Below are 19,035 nucleotides of genomic sequence, written 5' to 3'. Positions count from 1 at the left end.
CCAAAGACTATTGGGTTTAAGCGAATTTTAGGGACTGTCAGAAGAGTAGCATTTTCTGATCTCGGGGAACGACCAGGGACATATGGGGTCAGCCAATCTTGAAGATAAGAAGGGCCAATACCATATAAGGTCTTATAGGTGATAGCGCCGTTATAGGTAAGAGTGGCTGGCAGAGCCTTGTTTAAACTCTGGTTTGATTGGTGTGTTTTCTCTGTTGTTTCAAAACGGATCAGGACAGCATTTCATATGCTCCGTGTCCGTGTGACGAAAAATTGTTTTGTGAAAATCTGCGGTAGTTTTTAAGTTACAAAATTAGTCAGAGTTTCTTTTTGCACCAAAATAACTCAAAAACATGTTTAAATACCATTTCTGGAAGGATGATAGTACTCATTTACTAGGAGTGCCTTTTTTTGGAACCGAAAAAATGTGCATGGTTTATTTAGACAACATGTGTAATCAGCAGTGGGTTCTCTGAAACAGCCCAATGCAGTGGTTCTCAATCCTGGTCCTGGGAGACCATTGCCCTGCTGGTTTTTGTCCCAACTAAGCTCTCAATTACTTAATTGAACCCTCAGTTGAATTAATAATTTGCTTAATTTGACTTTTTCAATTGTGTAGCTTATAAGAAATTGGAGATTTCAAGTTCCTTATACAATTTTATACTTAACTTGAAATAGACATCTGTTTATAATAATTTAAGAACTCGGTTTAGACAAATTATTAGTTCAATCAGGGTTCAATTAAGTAATTGAGAGCTCAGTTGGAACAAAAACCAGCAAGGTAGTGGGTCCCCAGGACCAGGATTGAGAACCACTGGCCTAAAACATATCCTTTAGAAGTTTAGAAGAGTCACTGTCATAAACGGATAAGATCTATAAAGTTCATGGTTTGATTGGTTGGAAAATGCTTGTGTAACACATTGTCTAAACACATTGTAACACATGGTTTAAATTAAAAAGAGAGGCCACTATCTCGTGCACACGACTTACTATCTCGTGATCATGAGATATTATAGCATGTCGTAAATGCAAGATAGTACCCTTCCATTAAAATTTTTACACTATGTACCTTTAGGGGTTCCATACATTACTATGCCACACATACATCAAATTTTCTTTTCCAGCATATGAAGCACATGTTTTTGACTCATTCATAAACAAAACCAAAAAAGAAAAAAAAAAGAAAAATGCTGAAATGGTTATGTCAGTTGTAAATATTTGTACTTTGAAAACTATTCTAATTAGCTCTTCCAATTCACATACAATTCTATGGCAACATGAAATCAACCATGGTTGTTCTGGTTTTAGATCTCACCTATCCTTAAAGAATAGAAAGAAGACAATTGTTGAATTGACAACAAAACTGGCAGAAGGCATTGGTGTTGTCCTTCTAGCAACAGTCCAAAGCACCTTTGACCATTGCTCCATAGTCAAATTTCTGTTTTACTGTTCATATTTTAGCCTTTTAGTCATGTTCCCCTTCCTTAACAGAGGTATTCTTACTGCAAAACATACTTTAAGTCCTGATTTCCAGAGTGACCATTGTATTGTTGATTTGATGGACAACGACACACCTGTGACTTCTGCCAGTTCTGTTGTCAGTTCAACGCTTGTCAAGGTTGTTATAATTGTAGAAAACACTGAGTAAATTGTTGATGCATCAAAGTAGAAAAATGCAACATGTCTAAGAAGCAGTGTGTGTGTGTGTGTGTGTGTGTGTGTGTGTGTGTGTGTGTAGATATAGATATATAATATTAAGGTTGGGAATTTTGAATAATAACATAGGGACGCATAGATAAACACATGAACAGTAACAGCGAAGAAACATCTAAGGCATCTAATGTATTTAAAGTAAAAAATAATATAAACTTAAAAAAATAAGAATACACAGCAAAGGGGTATAAAATGCAGAACTTTTTAAAAAGAACCTTCAAAACTTTCAACTGCATTTTTAACACCCTTTGACAACTTGTATAAAACACATGACCACTTACAAACAAAGGACAACAAAATGTTTGCTCAATAAAATCTATGCAATACAGTATATAAAATAAAAACAAGATGTACTGTACCCGTACTTCCCGATTCCACATATAATAATAATTTCTTTTAAAAAGTCTGATTCCGGAATCAAGCCGATATCAGTGGGAGACCAATAACAGCAGAACTCAAACAACAAAGGCTTAACATTGCCCAGGTAGTTTGCAGTCAAAATCCAAAATTAAAGTTAACCTTTAACAAAAAAAAAAACATCTGACACTTATCACTTCACTGATCACTGCGCACACTTTGTTTTTGCCACATTCTGCATTTTCTTCCCAAGTAGCAGATGGTTGGTTTACTATACGAAATACTTGTGCTGCAGAGATTACATTGCATGGTGGTGTAGTTTAACTTAGTTGGTGGTGTAGTTTTTTGTTGTTTTTTTTAAGGTGCCATTTTTATTGCTCTTGTGCTCCCTTAGCCAATAGCAGAGCTAGGTAATGAAGAGCGCCCGCCTCCCTGCCAGTTATCAGCGAGGTGACAATTGTAGTGGCTAATCACTTTTAATTTCCTCCTCTCTCAAATACCATGCTAAGTTTCTACATTGTTCCATTTGTTTTAGAAATGAACAAGTATTCGAAACTTGATCAAAGTATCTGAGTAGTACGTTTTTTAGAATTGCAGTAAAAGTCAGAACCTGGTCAATCAAGTTTTACCGGTAAATGTCAACATTTACAAGATGAGGTGGTAAATGTCCGAAATTATTAACAGATTGCTTTTGGGACATTTACCGGTTACTCCCTATGATTTACCGAAGCTTATACAGGTATGTTATCAAATAATTCTTGTTCTGTCTCGTATTTGTTTTTTTTAGGTTAAGGGAATGCACGCAGACAGAAGTGTTGATACTCTTGTACTGTAGAAAGTGCATAGTGGGGTGTAAAATTATGCAATGTATCGCCACTATTACAGACAATACAGCAAGCAGTGACCTGACATTGTACTCCCTTACACTGAGCAAGAAGCAAAATAAAATGGGTATACATTGTTTTTGTTCACAAAAACTAATTTTCTAGAGATTAACAGGTTTAACCAGTATTTTACTCAAGGATAATGGAAACTCGGGTGTGGAGCAAGAACCATCATGTTGTAAAACAACCAGTTGTGACCAATTGCAGAATTAAAGTCAATTTTAAGAGACAGAAATATTTGAGGATTGCAAGAATTACCCTGAAGAGTTCAGTAATTAAATCTATAAAGGCTGATGTAGTTATTATAAAACAATTATAAAACATGAAGTCAATAAAAGTTTTTAGAACATTTGAGCTGCTATGTTGTAAATCTTTGATAGATATGGTACACTGTTGGATCTCTTCCTTACTATCTTAGTATTTCACATGTAAAAACAATAACAGTAACATTTTTGTAAGACTAACATTCTGAGGACTAGTCATTTGACCCATAGGGTTTATTGTACTTTCAAGTTTGCTTTGGTATGACACCAGTACTAAACCTCATTAGGGGAATATGTGTCTTTATTTGTGTTGCAGTTAGTGGTAGGTCTTGAAATGTATTAATTGCTATCCCCACAGTACATTGATCGTATTGGCAAAATGAACAGTCTTTGTAGAAACAGGAAAACATCTAGCGCCAAGTGCTGATTATGTTCAGTTAATTTCCTTAATCCCTGACTGGTAAATTACTCATAAGGTGTGTGGTTTTGCTGTTTACAATGAAACGCCAGCTACTTGTGTCTTCAGCATAATCCTCTGTAAAACAGCAAAGCGCATTTGATTCGGTGATCATGGCAAACAAGTGCTGTAAAAGTGGACCTTTACTGTTAATGTTTGGAGGAAATTTCATATTCTACCCTAGCCTTTGTCTATGGACAGATATGATTGTTTCTTGAAGCAGTTTGTTTAGTTCCTAAACCAATAGATTCCCACAGTATCTATATAGAATAAGGAGTCAATTCATGTAACCTGACTTGCGAAATGAAAAATATAAAGTGCATCTTGGGATCTTTTATTTTTAGAAACAAACATATGTACAGAGAGAGATTCTACTAAAACATTTTTGACACATTCCAGCACTACTGTATATAGCATCAGTATACTATAGTGGCATCACCAGAATTTTCCACTGGGGGCAGTGGCAGTGGTGCTAATGTCTTGGACTGGGGTGGGTGTCAGCTGGAACTGTTTTGCATTTTGAGTGCAATGTAAAGCATATTGTTTTTTCTAACTCTTTTTAAACCATGAAGGTTTTGTTATCTACATTTCTGTTGTGTTGCTGTGTGCTAGATTATATCTGATAACAAAGGTATAATAATAATATAGGGTTAAGCAATGTTGGGGTGATTTTCAAATCGGCACTATGTTACACTGCAGCTATACTGCAGGCAGAATTAAATTATATACCAATTTATAGATCGTCCACCTCAATTTAGCTAACATCCATTATTTTCATTACCTTAACTGTAACTATTTTATTGATAATGAAGGTGTTGCTAGCTAGGTTAAAAGGAAATGTCATCATGCAATTAACACATTTTTAACAGGTTCCTTTCTGCTTTAAGTGATACCTGCCAGCTTCAAATATGTTAAAAAGGACATTTGGAAATAAAACTATTTGGAAAAACTTAAAGGAATCGACCCCCCCCCAGTAATTCGAGCCCTTCAAGATATTTGCCTCTTGCTGAAGGAAAAACATATTCTGAATGTCCTGACCTCAACTGTACTCTTGTTATTAATAAGTAATGAATAACAGGTGATGTAATTTGGCTATTTTAATGCAACAGCATTTATAAAATGACTCTTCATATCTTAATTTTGGTAGCCAGACTCAGCTGATTTATAATGGTTTTCTTTATCAACAAAACATTGCTAGCTTTTAATGATTGTCCTCTCCTTCTCTCCCTCTATATATATATATATATATATATTATATATATATATATATATATATATATATATATATATATATATATATATATATATATATATATATATATGTGAATGATTTTGATCTGTAGTTTGTTTTTACTTTGTTTCGCAGACACACTATTTTGGTCTGTGGTTCCACAGTAAAACGCAGCTCCAGAGATGGGTGGAGTTGGAGAAAGCCTTGAAAAAGCAGCTGGACAAATTTGGCAACGAGCCTCTTCTGTTCTTTGGTGTAATGTTCTACGTGCCAAATGTTGCTAGACTTGAACAAGAGGTCACAAGGTACGTATGCATTTAAGTGCTTTAATCATGAAAATGAAAACAAGCCAATAACACGGCACCTTTTATATGATTTTATTCCTGTATAAGTATTTATTGAAACAAAGCCTTGCCAGTTAGTGGAGTTATGGAGTTATATTTAACTTTTTAGCATCTCTGTAAGGGTGCAATTACATAATTGTCATCCTGCCGCCACGGCTACATCTGAGACCTTAGATTGCTGATTTGTAGTGGTCAAGTAGGCTTCTGGTTTCTGGATAATGAAGGCCTAATGCTTTCATACTTTTAAAGAACGATATATACCACAGTTCTCTAGGTAAGGTTTGATTGTGGGTGTTGTACAAGAAAAACGTCCCCTTTTGTGGCATTGAACAAACTACAAATCTGCCATGATGAGCATCATAGTGTATCCAGATCGTAATTCCTCCTGCAACCCTGCTGGCTGGAGTACTATATTTGAAAAATCACAAGCTAAATTAAAACAGAAATGAGCTTGCTTCATATCAGTCGTGGAATGCACCTCGGAGTATGCCAGAGTATGCAGACACTTTTTTTTTTTTTGGTAAATGTTGCTCTAGAGTTACACCCTTTCAAGTTCAAAATGAAAAATAATCAACTATACAGTACTACAAAAGGTTTTCAATCAAATACCTGCTGGTGTGTTTTTCATATTTTGAAAAACGTTGCTGCTTTTACTTTTGATGACAGCAGTGAAAAGGGCTCTGGCTGTGCTTCACCCAACCTGATGCAGGTACCCCTTCATGGCCACTGACCTGTTCCGAGTCACCGATCATATGCTTGTTTTCCAGACAGTGACACAATGAGGGAATGCCTACATGCATGATTGATAAAGAGAGGCCTTTGGAAAACACACCAGGGCTTCTCACAAAGGCAGAAAAAACAGGAACAATTGGGAAGCCCATAAAAGTACCTTCTGATAAATTTGCTGTTATGCAACTGGAACCAGCTGTAATTTTCTGCTGGGGTAGCTTTTTTTTTTTTTTTTTTTTTTTTTTTGCAGATCTCTATGGGCAAAAGGCTTAAGACACACTTTCAGGTGAAGCTGTCAGTGCAAACACTTATGTTTTTTGAAAAGGACAAAAACTCTTCATAAATCCAGTTGGTCAATGATTCAGGAGTTGACTGACCATACCGCGAGAGAAAAAGAATTCCAGACGATAAATATGATATGATAAAAGTCTAGCTGGAACTTTCTTTGAGTGTGAACTATGTTTTATAAAAATTATGAGCATCTGTTAAACAACAACAGTAATCACTATTGTTGATCATAATGTAAATATTAAACTTTTTTGTTTGTATATCTGAAAGCATTTGATTACAGTAAGAAATTATTTCTCTCCTCCAACAGAGTGTTGATGAAGGCTGTAGCTGCTAAACACACCCACTGCTCTCCCTTTCTTTTAATAAACTAAACATGTTGCATTTTTAAACAGGTTTATACTGATTCATAAAGTAGGGTGGTAGAGTGTTAATTTAAGTACCGGTATTTGCCCTGCAGACTAGCAAATCTGTTTTAAAAAAAAAATATCCTCATTGTGCGGCAACGATGATCACGTCATGATGATCATGCCATGATGAACAATCAATTGAAGAGGGTACAGTATTTCAAACCCTTCCATCACATTTCCTGTTGTTGAGCTTTGAGAAGCCTTTTCAAAAGCTATTTTTTCTGGAGTAATTCATGGTAATTAATATAGAGAGAAACAAAACAGAGAATTACACAGAATATATCATTATAGGATAAGTAATAAGTGAAAAAAAAAAAAAAATCCAGTAACAGGAATATATATTCTAATCCAAGGCTATCAATGTAGCCAAAACAAAAAGGTCCTGTTGTTTAAAATGGCCAAGTCAAGTACATCATCTTTTTTTTTAAAGTAGTGCCTGTTACATTACAGAATTCAGCCCCTATTGTGTATGGATTGACTAAGACCATTTTGTATATATTTTTTTTATAGCACAGTTGGGTTTTTTTTATACTTTAATAAAATCGCCTCTTTTTTAGGATATCTTGAAATAAAACTCCTTCTCTACCACAGTTACTGTACTATTTAAGGTTTAATTTAAGTGTTATATTGTAGTACATGACTGAGTGATACATGCAGAGGGTACAAAGCTTTCAATATTTTCAGCATCTTTGTTTGTGGTGAATTGGTTATATTGTATCAGTTACTTTTAAGGCTTATTTTGTATTAAAAAATTATCATGTACCAATATCTATACATTTTAGAAGTATTAATTGGTTGGCACTCAAATTGCCTCCGTGTTTTTAATGTTTACACCCAGCTGCGCATATGAGTACCTGCATTCTTTTTGTTGAATTTCATCCCTTATGTTAAATAGCAGTGCATTCCTCTTAGGGCCCTTTCATATTTGGTTCATTTTGCTATTTATCAGAGTGACTTATTTTCAGTGTAACAGATCTGTTTTCACCCTGCAACCAAACTCAGTCTGTTTGGAAATGAACTCTGTCCATTTGGCTGGTTCGTGTTCATATTTTTGTGATCTGAGAGCATCTATATTTCACATAATTTGTGCAAGCAAACTCGGTTAATTTTCTATATACAGTGGTTTGCAGAAGTATTCACCCCCTACCAAGAATGTCACATTTTGTTGAATTATAAATATTTTATTATGCACAATTTTTCAAACAAACTTTTTTATTCACAGCTGTAATGGTTAAACTGAACACTGTTATATGAGGAGGAGGTTAAATGTCAGCAAAACTTGCAAAGAAAATGTACAAAATGAAATTTACTGGTTGCATAAGTATTCAGCCCCTTAAGTCAGTACTTGGTAGAAGCACATTTTGCAGCAATTACTGCTATGAGTCTTTTTGGATAGGTCTCTGCTAGCTTTTCATAGTAGGATGGTGAAATTTTTGCCCATTCTTCCAGGGAAAATTACTCCAGTTCTGATAAGTTTGTTGGGATTGTCGATGAACTGCAATCTTCAAGTCTTGCCATAAATATTTGATTGGATTCAAGTTAGAACTTTGACTGGGCCACTCAAGAACATTAATTTTCTTCTTGTTCAACCACTCCAGTGTGGCTTTTGACTTTGTGGTACCAGTGCTTTAACAGTTCTCTTGTCTCCTGCGTACAATTTAGTGAAATATGTTTACTGTTTTGTAATATAATGGGGTTAATAAACCACCCTAGATTACAAATAAATATTATTTTCACTGCAAAAAAGTTATTTGTACTGAGAATTTTACTTTTAAAGTAACAATACAATTCCAGTATATTTTATACAACAGGTGCCAAGACATGGGAGACCCGATTTGCTCTTTGTTCGGAAAATAGTCTGAAAAGAAGCTGGTGACCTGTGTGGTGTTAAAGATGACAAGGCAACGGGCAGCTGCTAAGGCTTGAATGGGGGCCTGTCTTCTGACAAATACGTAGGAATGTAGCTCTACTTTCGAGGAAATTGCACATCTGATGTGTTTTGATTTTTTTTGTTTGTTTTTTAAATGCACCCCACAAAGTAAACCTTAAGGAGTCTTTAAGCAGTAATAGCTAAGTGCTAACTGTATAAACAGACAATACAACATTACTCTCTTATTTTCTTACTTACAATATATGAGTATTTATTTATTAGATTTTTAATGTATTTAAATACAGAACACTCTCAATTATCCAAACTCCTTTTGCTACAAACTTTCATCTGATATGATGCTGTTTGGGTAATTGAGCTTGAACTGTTGTGATTATATTTTAGTGTATCAACACACAGTATTCTCACAATTTTGAATAATTACTTTTGTGTTTGTTTCAGTGCTTTGAACAAATAGAATCAATACAAATTTAAAAACAGTTTTGTAATGATCTCTTTTTTGCAAGGCCTGCAGCATGAGCCTAAGCCTTCGATCTGACCAGGTCTTCAGATTCATGTGTCCAAAATATCTGTGGAATTCTTCCCCCTGCCAGAGTATAAACTTGAAAGCTGCAGTTGGGTAGGAGAACAATCATGAGCGCTGTGAAGGAGTTTAAAAGAAGTATTTGTGTTGAGGCCCTTATGCGGTTGAAAATCTCGAAAGAATTTGGCATTCATTTCGGCGTAGGAAGATGCAAAATTCCTGTGCAGTGAAGTGTTATTGGTCTGGTTCTGTTTTTTTTTTTTTATCTTTGGCACCCTCTGCTCTGTGCCAGTCTGTTTCCTCAGCTGTTCTAGAGGAAATCAAATCAGAATCTACGATATCCGAATTTGAGTGAGCACGAGTTAAATGTTCAGGCTATGGATGTTTCCAGGCAGGCTCAATTTCTAAATTGAGACAAAGGGCTTCTCTATTTTGCTCATGTTCTAAAATGGAGGAAACAAGGGTCAAGCACCAAATAAGTGTATGGTTAATGAAATGGAAAATGAATTGACCAATTTACTCATGCACCCATACAACATTTACAGTAGAGACATTCATAACCGATTGTGAACTGTGCGAGTGGTGTGATGAATAAAACAATGTCCAAACAGTCTTTTCCCCCAAAATGCTGTGTTTTTAATAATAAAACAGAAAAGAACCACCCCTCTACCAGCAATGGTATGGGGGGGGGGGGGGGGGGGAACACAACTGGTTTGCAGACCAAAACAAACACAATGTCACTAATCCCCATTCCAAAAGGTTCCGTGCATGAAAGTGTGCTCTAATCCGCAAGGTGGTGCTGGTGTCGTGTGGTGAGGGTAGTGCTCTGGTGATGCGGGCTGGCTCCGTGGCTGCAGCCTCTGGCTCCACACTCCTCCTCTGTAACAAAAGACAAACAACATGTAACAAAAAAGAAACCGCAATACTCCGGCCGGTGGTTACGTTCTCAGCACAAGGCCGCGTACCGACATAGCTGCTTCCCCTTTGTACCCATACACTCCTCCCTGCAAACAACCCATCGCCATGGTTTCTCCAATAGAGGGCCGTCTCGCAGCTGCTTGCAATGGAGTTGTTCTGGGTACTTGCAACTACGCGCTCCTCCTAATATGGTTACCTTCCGGTTTACACCTACCATCACGGCGGTCCATCTAGGAGGCAGCGTACTGCTGTCCTTGCACAGTGTCCTTTCTGGTTGGGAGGGAGATTTGCAACATCGATTCTTTCTCTCTCTGTCACATATCTCACCCTTCAGTGATGCCGAAGGAACACTCGGCTAATTCTACATTCTCTAATGGTCCCCCCTCCCTTGATAAAAAAAATCTGTATTTTAATGCTCCTTATCCACACGATGTTTTACAGTATAGTGGAAGGGTTGCAGCACCAGATACCACAGAGTTATCCTGGCGTTATTGTCCTTCATCGTGTGTAACCACCTTAAAGGAGCATGATCGGTGACAAGAGAGAAAGAACGCCACAACAAGTAATAGCGAAGAGTATGAGTAGCCCATTTGATGGCTAAACACTCCTTCTCAATCACGGAGTAGTTAATCTCCCTAGGAGCCATTTTCTTGCTCAAATAAATAATAGGGTGTTCTATCCCGTCGACTTGCTGGGACAGAACTGCCCCCAGACCAATGTGGGAGGCATCAGTCTGAAGGGTGAACTCTTTGCTGAAATCTGGTGAAATCAGAGCGGGGGCTTGACAAAGTCGCTTCTTAATCTATCAAATGCCTCCTGACACTGCCCTGCCCATTTAACTAATTTTGGAGCAGCCTTTCGGGTGAGATCTACCAGGGGGTTGACTATGGTGGCATACTCGGGGATAAAACGGCGATAATAGCCGGCTAACCCCAATAGCGATCTCACCTTTGTCTTGGTTCTCTGGATCGCCGTCTCCACCAGCGCCTGGACTTTGGAGGCGATCAGCTTTACCCGGCCATTACCCATAATGTAACCGAGATATTGGGTCTTTTGTTTGCCAAGTGCACACTTGCCCAGCTTGGCTGTTAGCCCTTCCTCCCTTAGGGACTGTAGGACAGCTGAAAGTCTAATAATATACTCCTCCCAAGTGGAGCTAAAAATCACCACATCATCAATGTACGCGGCTGCGTACTGATGGTGGGGGGCCAAGACCTGATCCTTCAGTCTCTGAAAGGTGGCGGGGGCTCCATGCAACCTGAAGGGCATGGTCCGGAAATGGAACAAGCCATCTGGGGTAGAGAAAGCAGTTTTCTCTCTTGAGCTCTGAGTGAGTGGAATCTGCCAGTATCCTTTTGTCAGATCCAGAGTTGAGATTAACCGCGCCTTACCCAGACGGTCGAGGAGTTCATCCACTCGGGCATTTGATACGCATCGAACCACCATCACAATCAGGCTGCACCACTCGCTCCGGGAAGGTTCAATGACTCTCGAGCAATTGCTGCAGCAGTAGTGGATCTCAGTGGTACTGTCTCTGGATATCTGGTCACGTAGTCCACCACTACTAAAATATGCATATATCCAGAGTCAGACTGGCTCAATGAACCCACTATATCCATAGCAATGCGTTCAAAAGGAACTGAGATCAGGGGCAGTGGGACCAGCGGGGCCGGGCGTACCCGCCCTGGCGCTATTTTCTGGCATTCCGGACACTCCGCTACTCCGTCACCTCACCAAAAACTCCCATCCAATAAAACCGAGCCAATATTCGTCTTGTTCGACCGAGTCTTATTAAATGGCCCGAACATGGGACTTCGTGAGCCAACTGCATGATCTCACGTCAAAAAGACTGGGGAACGAGCAATTGTGGCTTGGCGTACCCTATACAGTAAGTGCCCGACAATAATGTGATGAGGATATGTTAGCGGCCGGTTATCCTCTACACCTTCCCCTCGATAGACTGAACCTGCCCCCAGATGTGTGCCAGTGAAGGGTCGTTCTTTTCTTCCAACTCTAGGTCCACATCTCGGTACCAGAATTTCGGGATATCGAGCAGAGCTAAAGTAGCTTCAGCACTGGCGGCTTCAGTAACCCGCCCCCGCAGGTCACATTGAGCGAATGGTCTCGCTCAGCATTTAATAAATGAACAGACAGTCAGAAAATAAAAGGTTTGTAACAAAAACAGCACACAGCATGTGAGGCCAAAATAAATAGACAAATAAAATGAGTAGACGCTAACAAAACAGGGTGGACAAACTCTACACAAAACAAGTACGGTGCTGATGCTTCCAGCACTCGTAGCAATTAATATTTATAATTACGCTTCTCCTCTCCCTCACCCCCTTTCTCTACTCCTGAACACACAACAACCCCAAGTGAGTGAAAACATGCTGCTTTTATGCAGCTGTACCGAGACACGATTGCTAATCAGTGATTCAGTTTGAGTCGCGGTACAACTGCATGTGAATTAATAAAGTGCAATTCCCTGTGCTCACATACTTTTTACTTGCACGTGAAGTGCTGTGCAATCCTCGTGCCTAAATACAAATATACATTTTAAACACAGACCCGTTTATGTCCCGCGTACCAATGACTATACACCAACATTAACGTACAACATATAACACAAAATACACAAAGGGGCGGGTACTTTGCCACAGTATGACTTCAAATCATCAAATCTAATTTAGTGAGGGGGTAGTCCTTGTTATCCCCATGGATACAGGAAATTATCACAACCCCACGTGACCACCAAGGTACCCACGCCTATAGAGCTTTCTTAATTAAAGTTTGCCATCATCTTGAGTCCACTAATGCGTAGGTACTTGCATCACCAACCCATAGATTAACAATACAAGGCCCCTCCCAGTCATTACGCCTGGACTTACCTAGTGCTGTCAGGACCTGGCACTGGTAACAAGTGGGGCGAAAGGGAGCCCACGGAGCCTGCATGTCCTGCTGCAGGGTCGTCAGCGGGGAGGGGTGCTCTGGGGTGACGTTGCAGTGCTGGTCCGTGGGTAGTGGGTGTGAGGCGTTGTGGTGGTCCTGCCAGTCGGGGCTTGTTGGAGGCAGGGGCAGATGTAGTAACCACTGGAGGGGTGGGCAGTGCATCCTCAAACCCTTCAGCCAATCTGACCGCTGCGTTCAGCGTGGTGGGACGGTGGCGGCTGACCCAGTTCTGGGTGTCTGGCCCCAGCACCTTTATGAACTGTTCAATTGATATAAGCTCTGTAATTGTTTCTGTGTTGTTGGTGCCGGGGCAGAGCAATCGGGTGACGTGGTCTGCCAGTTGTTGCACCACCACGCGAAGTCGCAGTCCTGGGGGTCGTTGGTATTCCCGGAACCAGCGACGGTGTGTCTCCTCCGTGATATCTAGTCACTGGAGAATGGCCTGCTTCACCTGGTCGTAGTCAAGGGCGTCCTCACTAGTTAGGGCTTGGTAGGCTGACTGGGCTTCCCCGATCAAATTGGGTCCCAGCTGGGTAGCCTACCACTCCCGAGGCCATTGTGCTGCCAGATAGGCCTCGGGATCATCCTCCAGTGACATCTTCACCACCCTTAGCTTGGAAAAGGTTCCCTCCCCCGATTGGCTTCTAGGAACATGGCGTGCATCCGTTCCATCATAGTTGCCATCCCCTCGTGGTGTCTTCACTCCTGTTCCTCCAACATCGCTCCTAATGTGGCCGTGTCCATCCTGGATCCCACACTCACACCAACTGTGAACTGTGCAAGTGGTGTGATTAATAAAACAATGTCCAAACAGTCTTTTCCCCAAAAATGTCAGTGTTTTTAATAATAAAACAGAAAAGAACCGCCCGTCTACCAGCAATGGTATCGGGGGGAACACGGCTGGTTTGCAGACCTAACAAAAACAGTATGTCACTACTATGTCCCACTCCAAAAGGTCCCGTGCATGAAAGTGTGCTCTAATCCACAAGGTGGTGCTGGTGTCGTGTTGTGGGGGTAGTGCTGTGGTGATGCAGGCTGGCTCCGTGGCTGCAGCCACTGGCTCTGTGCTCCTCCTCTGCAACGAAAGACAAACAACACGTAACAAAAAAGAAACCGCAATACTCCGGCCGGTGGTTACGTTCTCAGCGCAAGGCAGCGTACCGACATAGCTGCTTCCCCTTTGTACCCATACACTCCTCCCTGCAAACAACCCATCGCCATGGTTTCTATGGTTACCTTCCGGTTTCCACCTACCATCAAGGCAGTCCATCTAGGAGGCAGCGTATCGCTGTCCTTACACGGCATCCTTTCTGGTTGGGAGGGAGATTTGCAACATCGATTCTTTCTCTCTCTATCACACCGATCCAGTAAGATATGATACCCTCAATTAACCTTATGAACCTTTGGCACATGCTGGTACCAATTGAACAGTATAGAGGAAAACTGATCAATGCACATTTTATTATGTCTGAGCTGTCACTAAGTTTGGATAGTTTACAGTAAGTGCAAATAATACTACTAAAGTGCAGTAGTACAATATGAACTAGGATGCAACAAGTGAGGATTACAACAAGTAATATCTACAAATACATGTTGGTAGTGCAGTAGTGCAAGAATGGTGCATTAGCTGAAGATTCAGTAACGTGGTACTTAGGTCCTGGGGGGAGAACGCTTGGCTTCTGGAATGCGACTGCCACCAATTAGAGCGTATATGGATGACATGACAATCATAACTACATGAGGTGCGTAAAGGCAGTTTCCCAGACCAAGCAGGGAGAATGGACGAGATGGGAGTGTGGAACAACACAAGAGCGAACAGAGCAGGATCAGTTTCCTCATCAGGTCAACATATGATGTTCTGCCAGCACCACAGAACCTTAATCTATGGGAAGGAGAGGATCCATGATGTCCTTTATGTTTATCGCCAGTTACATTAAGACACATTTTGACAGGATGTAAGGTGGGTCTTAGCCAAGGACAGTTTACATGGCGTCATGACCAAGCGTTCCGATGTTTGGCTTTCACTTTGGAAGACAAGTCCAGCATCACCAACAGGTTGCCACCAATGCCAGCAATATATGACACACGAAGAACAGCATTCCTCCGTTAGGGGAGCAACCTCCAAGAAAAGATATTAAAACCAAAACTCGTCTAGGACACCTGGAAGCTGCTAGAGACTGGAAAATGCTGGCAGATGTTGGACAACAGCTTGTTTTCCCACTTGAGATTGCCACCACTAACCTTCGACCTGATATTGTCTTGTGGTCTGGATCAGCATGCCTTATTCACCTGGTAGAGTTAACAGTGCCATGGCAGGATGCTGTGAATGAGGCATACAAAAGGAAGAAATTTTGGTACTCTCAATTAGCTGCTGAAGCGGAACAGCAAGGATGGAGAGTTAAGGTTTACCCAGTGGAGGTGGGTTGTTGAGGATTTGTGGCACACTCTACAACCCAGTTTTTCAGAGACATCGGATTCAGTGGTCAAGAGTTGCGACGCATTGTGAAGAACTTAGCTGAAGCAACAGAGAGGAGCAGCAACTGGTTCTGGTTAAGATGAAAAGATTCTGGTTGGGGACCTCAAGCACAGTAGAAAAAAAAACTGATGTAAAGAAAGGTAATTAAGCTGACCTTCACTGAATGGGGGGCGGAGGGGAGTTATGCTGGGATGCCAGAATCACTGTCAAGCCCTCTTAAGATGTCGTGATGAAACACCAAGGATGGAAGGTGCCCACTTGAAGACCTTGAAGTACCCTACTAAGCTCAGTCCAGACGGTTGTCATGCTGATGCACTAGGGAGGCCGCACTGTGGTTGATCCCTGGAGCCATATTTGCAGCCGTTGTGTGTGCTGATGCAGCAGGGAAGCAAAATAGGCTGATCCATGGAGCCAGCGTTACACTTCAGCCATCAACACCAGGCAGAAAGATATCTGCATTATCAGATGGAAGGAAGTGCAGATGGGTCACATTAGTTTACAGAAAAAGAAACTATATCTTAATTGGTGCTTATCTTGGTGAGAGCTGAGTCTAATATCAGCATGAAATTTACACCTACTCATGTAATGGAAATCATCTTAAAGTGTAATTACAGCTAAATAATTACATTTTCAATCACCTACATTATAATTTATTACACATTGGCAAGATAAACCTTTGTATGATGTAATCTTCAGATTCAGCAGTTTGGTACCCATGGTGCCAGTGGTGCATTTCTTCTCCCTAGCAATAATATGACAATAACAATCATAAATGTAACTGGGAGCCCAAACCGAGTCATACGTTTCAATACACTTTAGTAGAAATGGCATCTTGGCTAAGAAAACTTTGAAAAAGAGACAACCATGCTTCCCTGTAATAGTCAGCCAAGTGGTATGAGGGATAAAAAACTGTTACCCAAAACAGCCTTCAGCATCAACAACGAAGAAAACATACTCTACTCCAGAAATACATCATTGAGAAACAATTAGGATATGTCAGTTTACAGGTTGCCTAGAAACATTTTGCAATTGCAAATGTTACTGTATGCAAGTGGGGCCACTATTAATTAATAATGCTTAATTCCAAAATACATTTTTTAAAAGTAAGCATGCACATTAGGTTATAGTTTTTTATCCATGCCTACAAAACAACATGAAGTGATCAGTTTTTGTTGCCTGGTTTTAAGCTTTATTAATGTTCAGTATATACTGCCCCCTCCATGTGATTAGTAAGACCACATTCGCTGATCATTAAATATGTATTTGCTTTTCTAACCTTAGTGCAAGCTACATGCCATGCATTACAAAGAGCAAACTGGGCCATCTCTGTTCGTGAAAGGAATTCAGTATGAGGTACTTGCTTGCTTACGGGCCCACGGTGCATGTATTAACTTGCTGGTTGTGGTCTAGCTAGTATGGGGATATGTAAAAGCAGTATCATGACATAGGATCTAAGAGCATGGCTCAAAAACATATTCCAGGTTTCATATCAACACTTTAATGCCTGTCTGTTAACACTTTTAAAAGTGGTTGTTATCTACAAATAAGAAAGGCTTTTTGTGTGTCGTGGGGAATGGTTTTCTTTGTCTCCTGAGATGTTTTTTCAACTTCAAGAGTCTACTAAAAAAAAAAAAAAAAAAAAAGAAAACCTGGGAAAACCCCCCCCCAAAAACTTGAATGTACATTAGTAAAGATAAATAGGTATGCTGATAATAGCTCGGGTATAATGTTCTTTAACTCCTTTTAATAACTTCTACCACATGAAAACCCACGTTGACAGTCTGAAAAATGACAGGGCAAATCCATGCCTGTAAACAATGTGTTTGTGGTTGGCAGGGATAGGGTTAATTCCTGTCCCTGCCAGATATATGTGGGTGTGTGGCTGTGTTTGCACAGTCACAGGTGTAATTGTTTTATTTCATTAGATTGATGTCACCTGCCTGTAATGTAGCCTCCCTGTACTTGGCTCGTTTGCACCCGGAAGAAGCAGACCCAGACACAGAACTTGCAGTTAATCACTTAACCTAGCTCCCACATAGAGTACTAAACTGTACTTTGGTTTCTTGAACAAACTATAACTGGACGGCTAAGCCATTTACCAGTAACAAACACTTTTAACCCAAAGGTTCACACAGCACCTCGTTCTCTTTACCGACAGCCTCTCGTCTTCATACAGACTGCCCAGTACAAACATTTTGTTCCTATTAAATACCTGCCTGCTAATTACAGGCAGGTGACATCAAGAATGTGTGTCATTTGGCCAATATAAAAATTACCACAACGGGTGTCTTTACCAAACTCTCAGAGGGGGGAGAGAGATTCACCAGTGCACCTCTCTAGTGTACATTTTTATACTTGCCTCATCACTTCCTTGCTCAGGCATGTTCAGAGATGGCCCCAAACCTAAGATATGTTTGTGACTTTATTTAACATGTATAATACGCAGGAGCAAAGAAACAGGCTATTCATTTAACTTTTAAAGGTTTTATCACGATTGCATGGCAGTAGTTTGGGGTATGCAGTCTAATTCTGCCTGATCTTTGTTTTGTTATGCTTTATTGCTAACAATTTGTGGCAGAGTTGATGCAGTGGGGGAATAATCACAGACAGAAACTGTAATCCGTTTTGAAAAAGGGCCTTTATTTTTAATCCCGGTCTGGTGACCAAAACAATAAACCCTGGCAATACACACCAATGTGTACTGCTCTGAGGTAATAATAACAATGGGTTGCAGCCCAAATAATAAATACACAGTATCTACCCCACAATAATACTGGACACGGTCACCAGTCCGGGTGTGTGCAGTAGTGCTCGTGGTGGGTGATAGCAGTTATTTGTGACTGTGGTGTAGTGCTGTTCCAGCTTTGTGCTGGCCCAAGGAGACAGCTCCGGATATGTGTTAGCCATCTGGTGGTTTACAAACAAAGACAATTACTAACAGCGACAAACAAACAAAACACTCATATTTTTTTTGCAGTTTTTCACTGGGTCTCTCATGGCCCTTCTAGTTTCTAAACAAAAGCCAAGCAAAGTAATAGATTGAGATTCTCTGTCCCCTTTTATTCTGTCACGCATGACCCCCTGGTAAACGGGTGCAGCTGTCTCTACAATCTACAGCAGCTATGTCGTTTCCCTTCCGGGTCAATACGTTCTTGCAACAGAGTCTTGCCGCCTTCCAGACTGACCGACTTCCGGACCCTGGGAAAGAACTGTCAGGCCAGCCCGTCCAAAGAACTCTATTTTCGCTGCTTCGCATCCTCTTAGGTCGGGAGGGAGATTTACAACCAAGATTCATTGTATTTCTGTCACACGCTTATACCACACATAGCCCCCAAAAATACAGACAATCCATACTGCTAGACCTGGTATGGAGTCTACTTATAACAACTGTGCATCATGCAGTCTTAAGAGCCTTCCCACTGCAGATTAAAAATAACTCATGAGCAACACAGAATCATCAGAATAATCAGGGTCATCTGGCATCAAACACATTGTAAATATTTACATTTTTGTGGTCCATTTGAAGATCATAGGACGGCCATGTAACACAGGATTGATGTTTGAGCAATGTCTATCTACTTGTTATCTATTTGGGGGGTCATACCA

At 40.4% G+C, this 19,035-nt stretch overlaps 2 protein-coding genes across 5 annotated transcripts in view; one reads left to right on the top strand and one right to left on the bottom strand.

Moving 5' to 3' along the window:
- LOC121317100 (tyrosine-protein phosphatase non-receptor type 14-like) overlaps positions 1-19,035 on the top strand; it is a 109,587-nt gene that overhangs the window by 43,731 nt on the left and 46,821 nt on the right. For 2 of the 3 annotated variants that reach the window (XM_041252702.1, XM_041252701.1), the window contains exon 3: positions 5,040-5,209. In XM_041252702.1, coding sequence (XP_041108636.1) covers positions 5,040-5,209 — 170 coding nt within the window. Of the gene's footprint in view, positions 1-2,669; positions 2,809-5,039; positions 5,210-19,035 lie in introns of those variants that run through there. The other variant, XM_041252704.1, reaches the window with a different exon arrangement.
- The window catches only part of LOC121317101 (N-lysine methyltransferase SMYD2-like), a 99,641-nt gene continuing 90,375 nt past the window's right edge, over positions 9,770-19,035 (bottom strand). The window contains exons 11-12 of one of the 2 annotated variants that reach the window (XR_005950481.1): positions 12,893-14,028; positions 9,884-9,965 (exon numbers count right to left, since the gene is read on the bottom strand). Coding sequence is in view for 1 of the 2 variants with exons in the window: in XM_041252706.1 (XP_041108640.1) it covers positions 9,827-9,965 (139 nt within the window). In the remaining variant the exon portion in view is untranslated. Of the gene's footprint in view, positions 9,966-12,892; positions 14,029-19,035 lie in introns of both variants that reach the window. The other variant, XM_041252706.1, reaches the window with a different exon arrangement.

Source organism: Polyodon spathula, chromosome 6, assembly GCF_017654505.1.
Source record: "Polyodon spathula isolate WHYD16114869_AA chromosome 6, ASM1765450v1, whole genome shotgun sequence".
NCBI classification, from domain to species: Eukaryota; Metazoa; Chordata; class Actinopteri; order Acipenseriformes; family Polyodontidae; genus Polyodon; species Polyodon spathula.
Note: the sequence above shows the minus strand (reverse complement) of the source record. Positions and strands in the feature narration are given on the sequence as shown.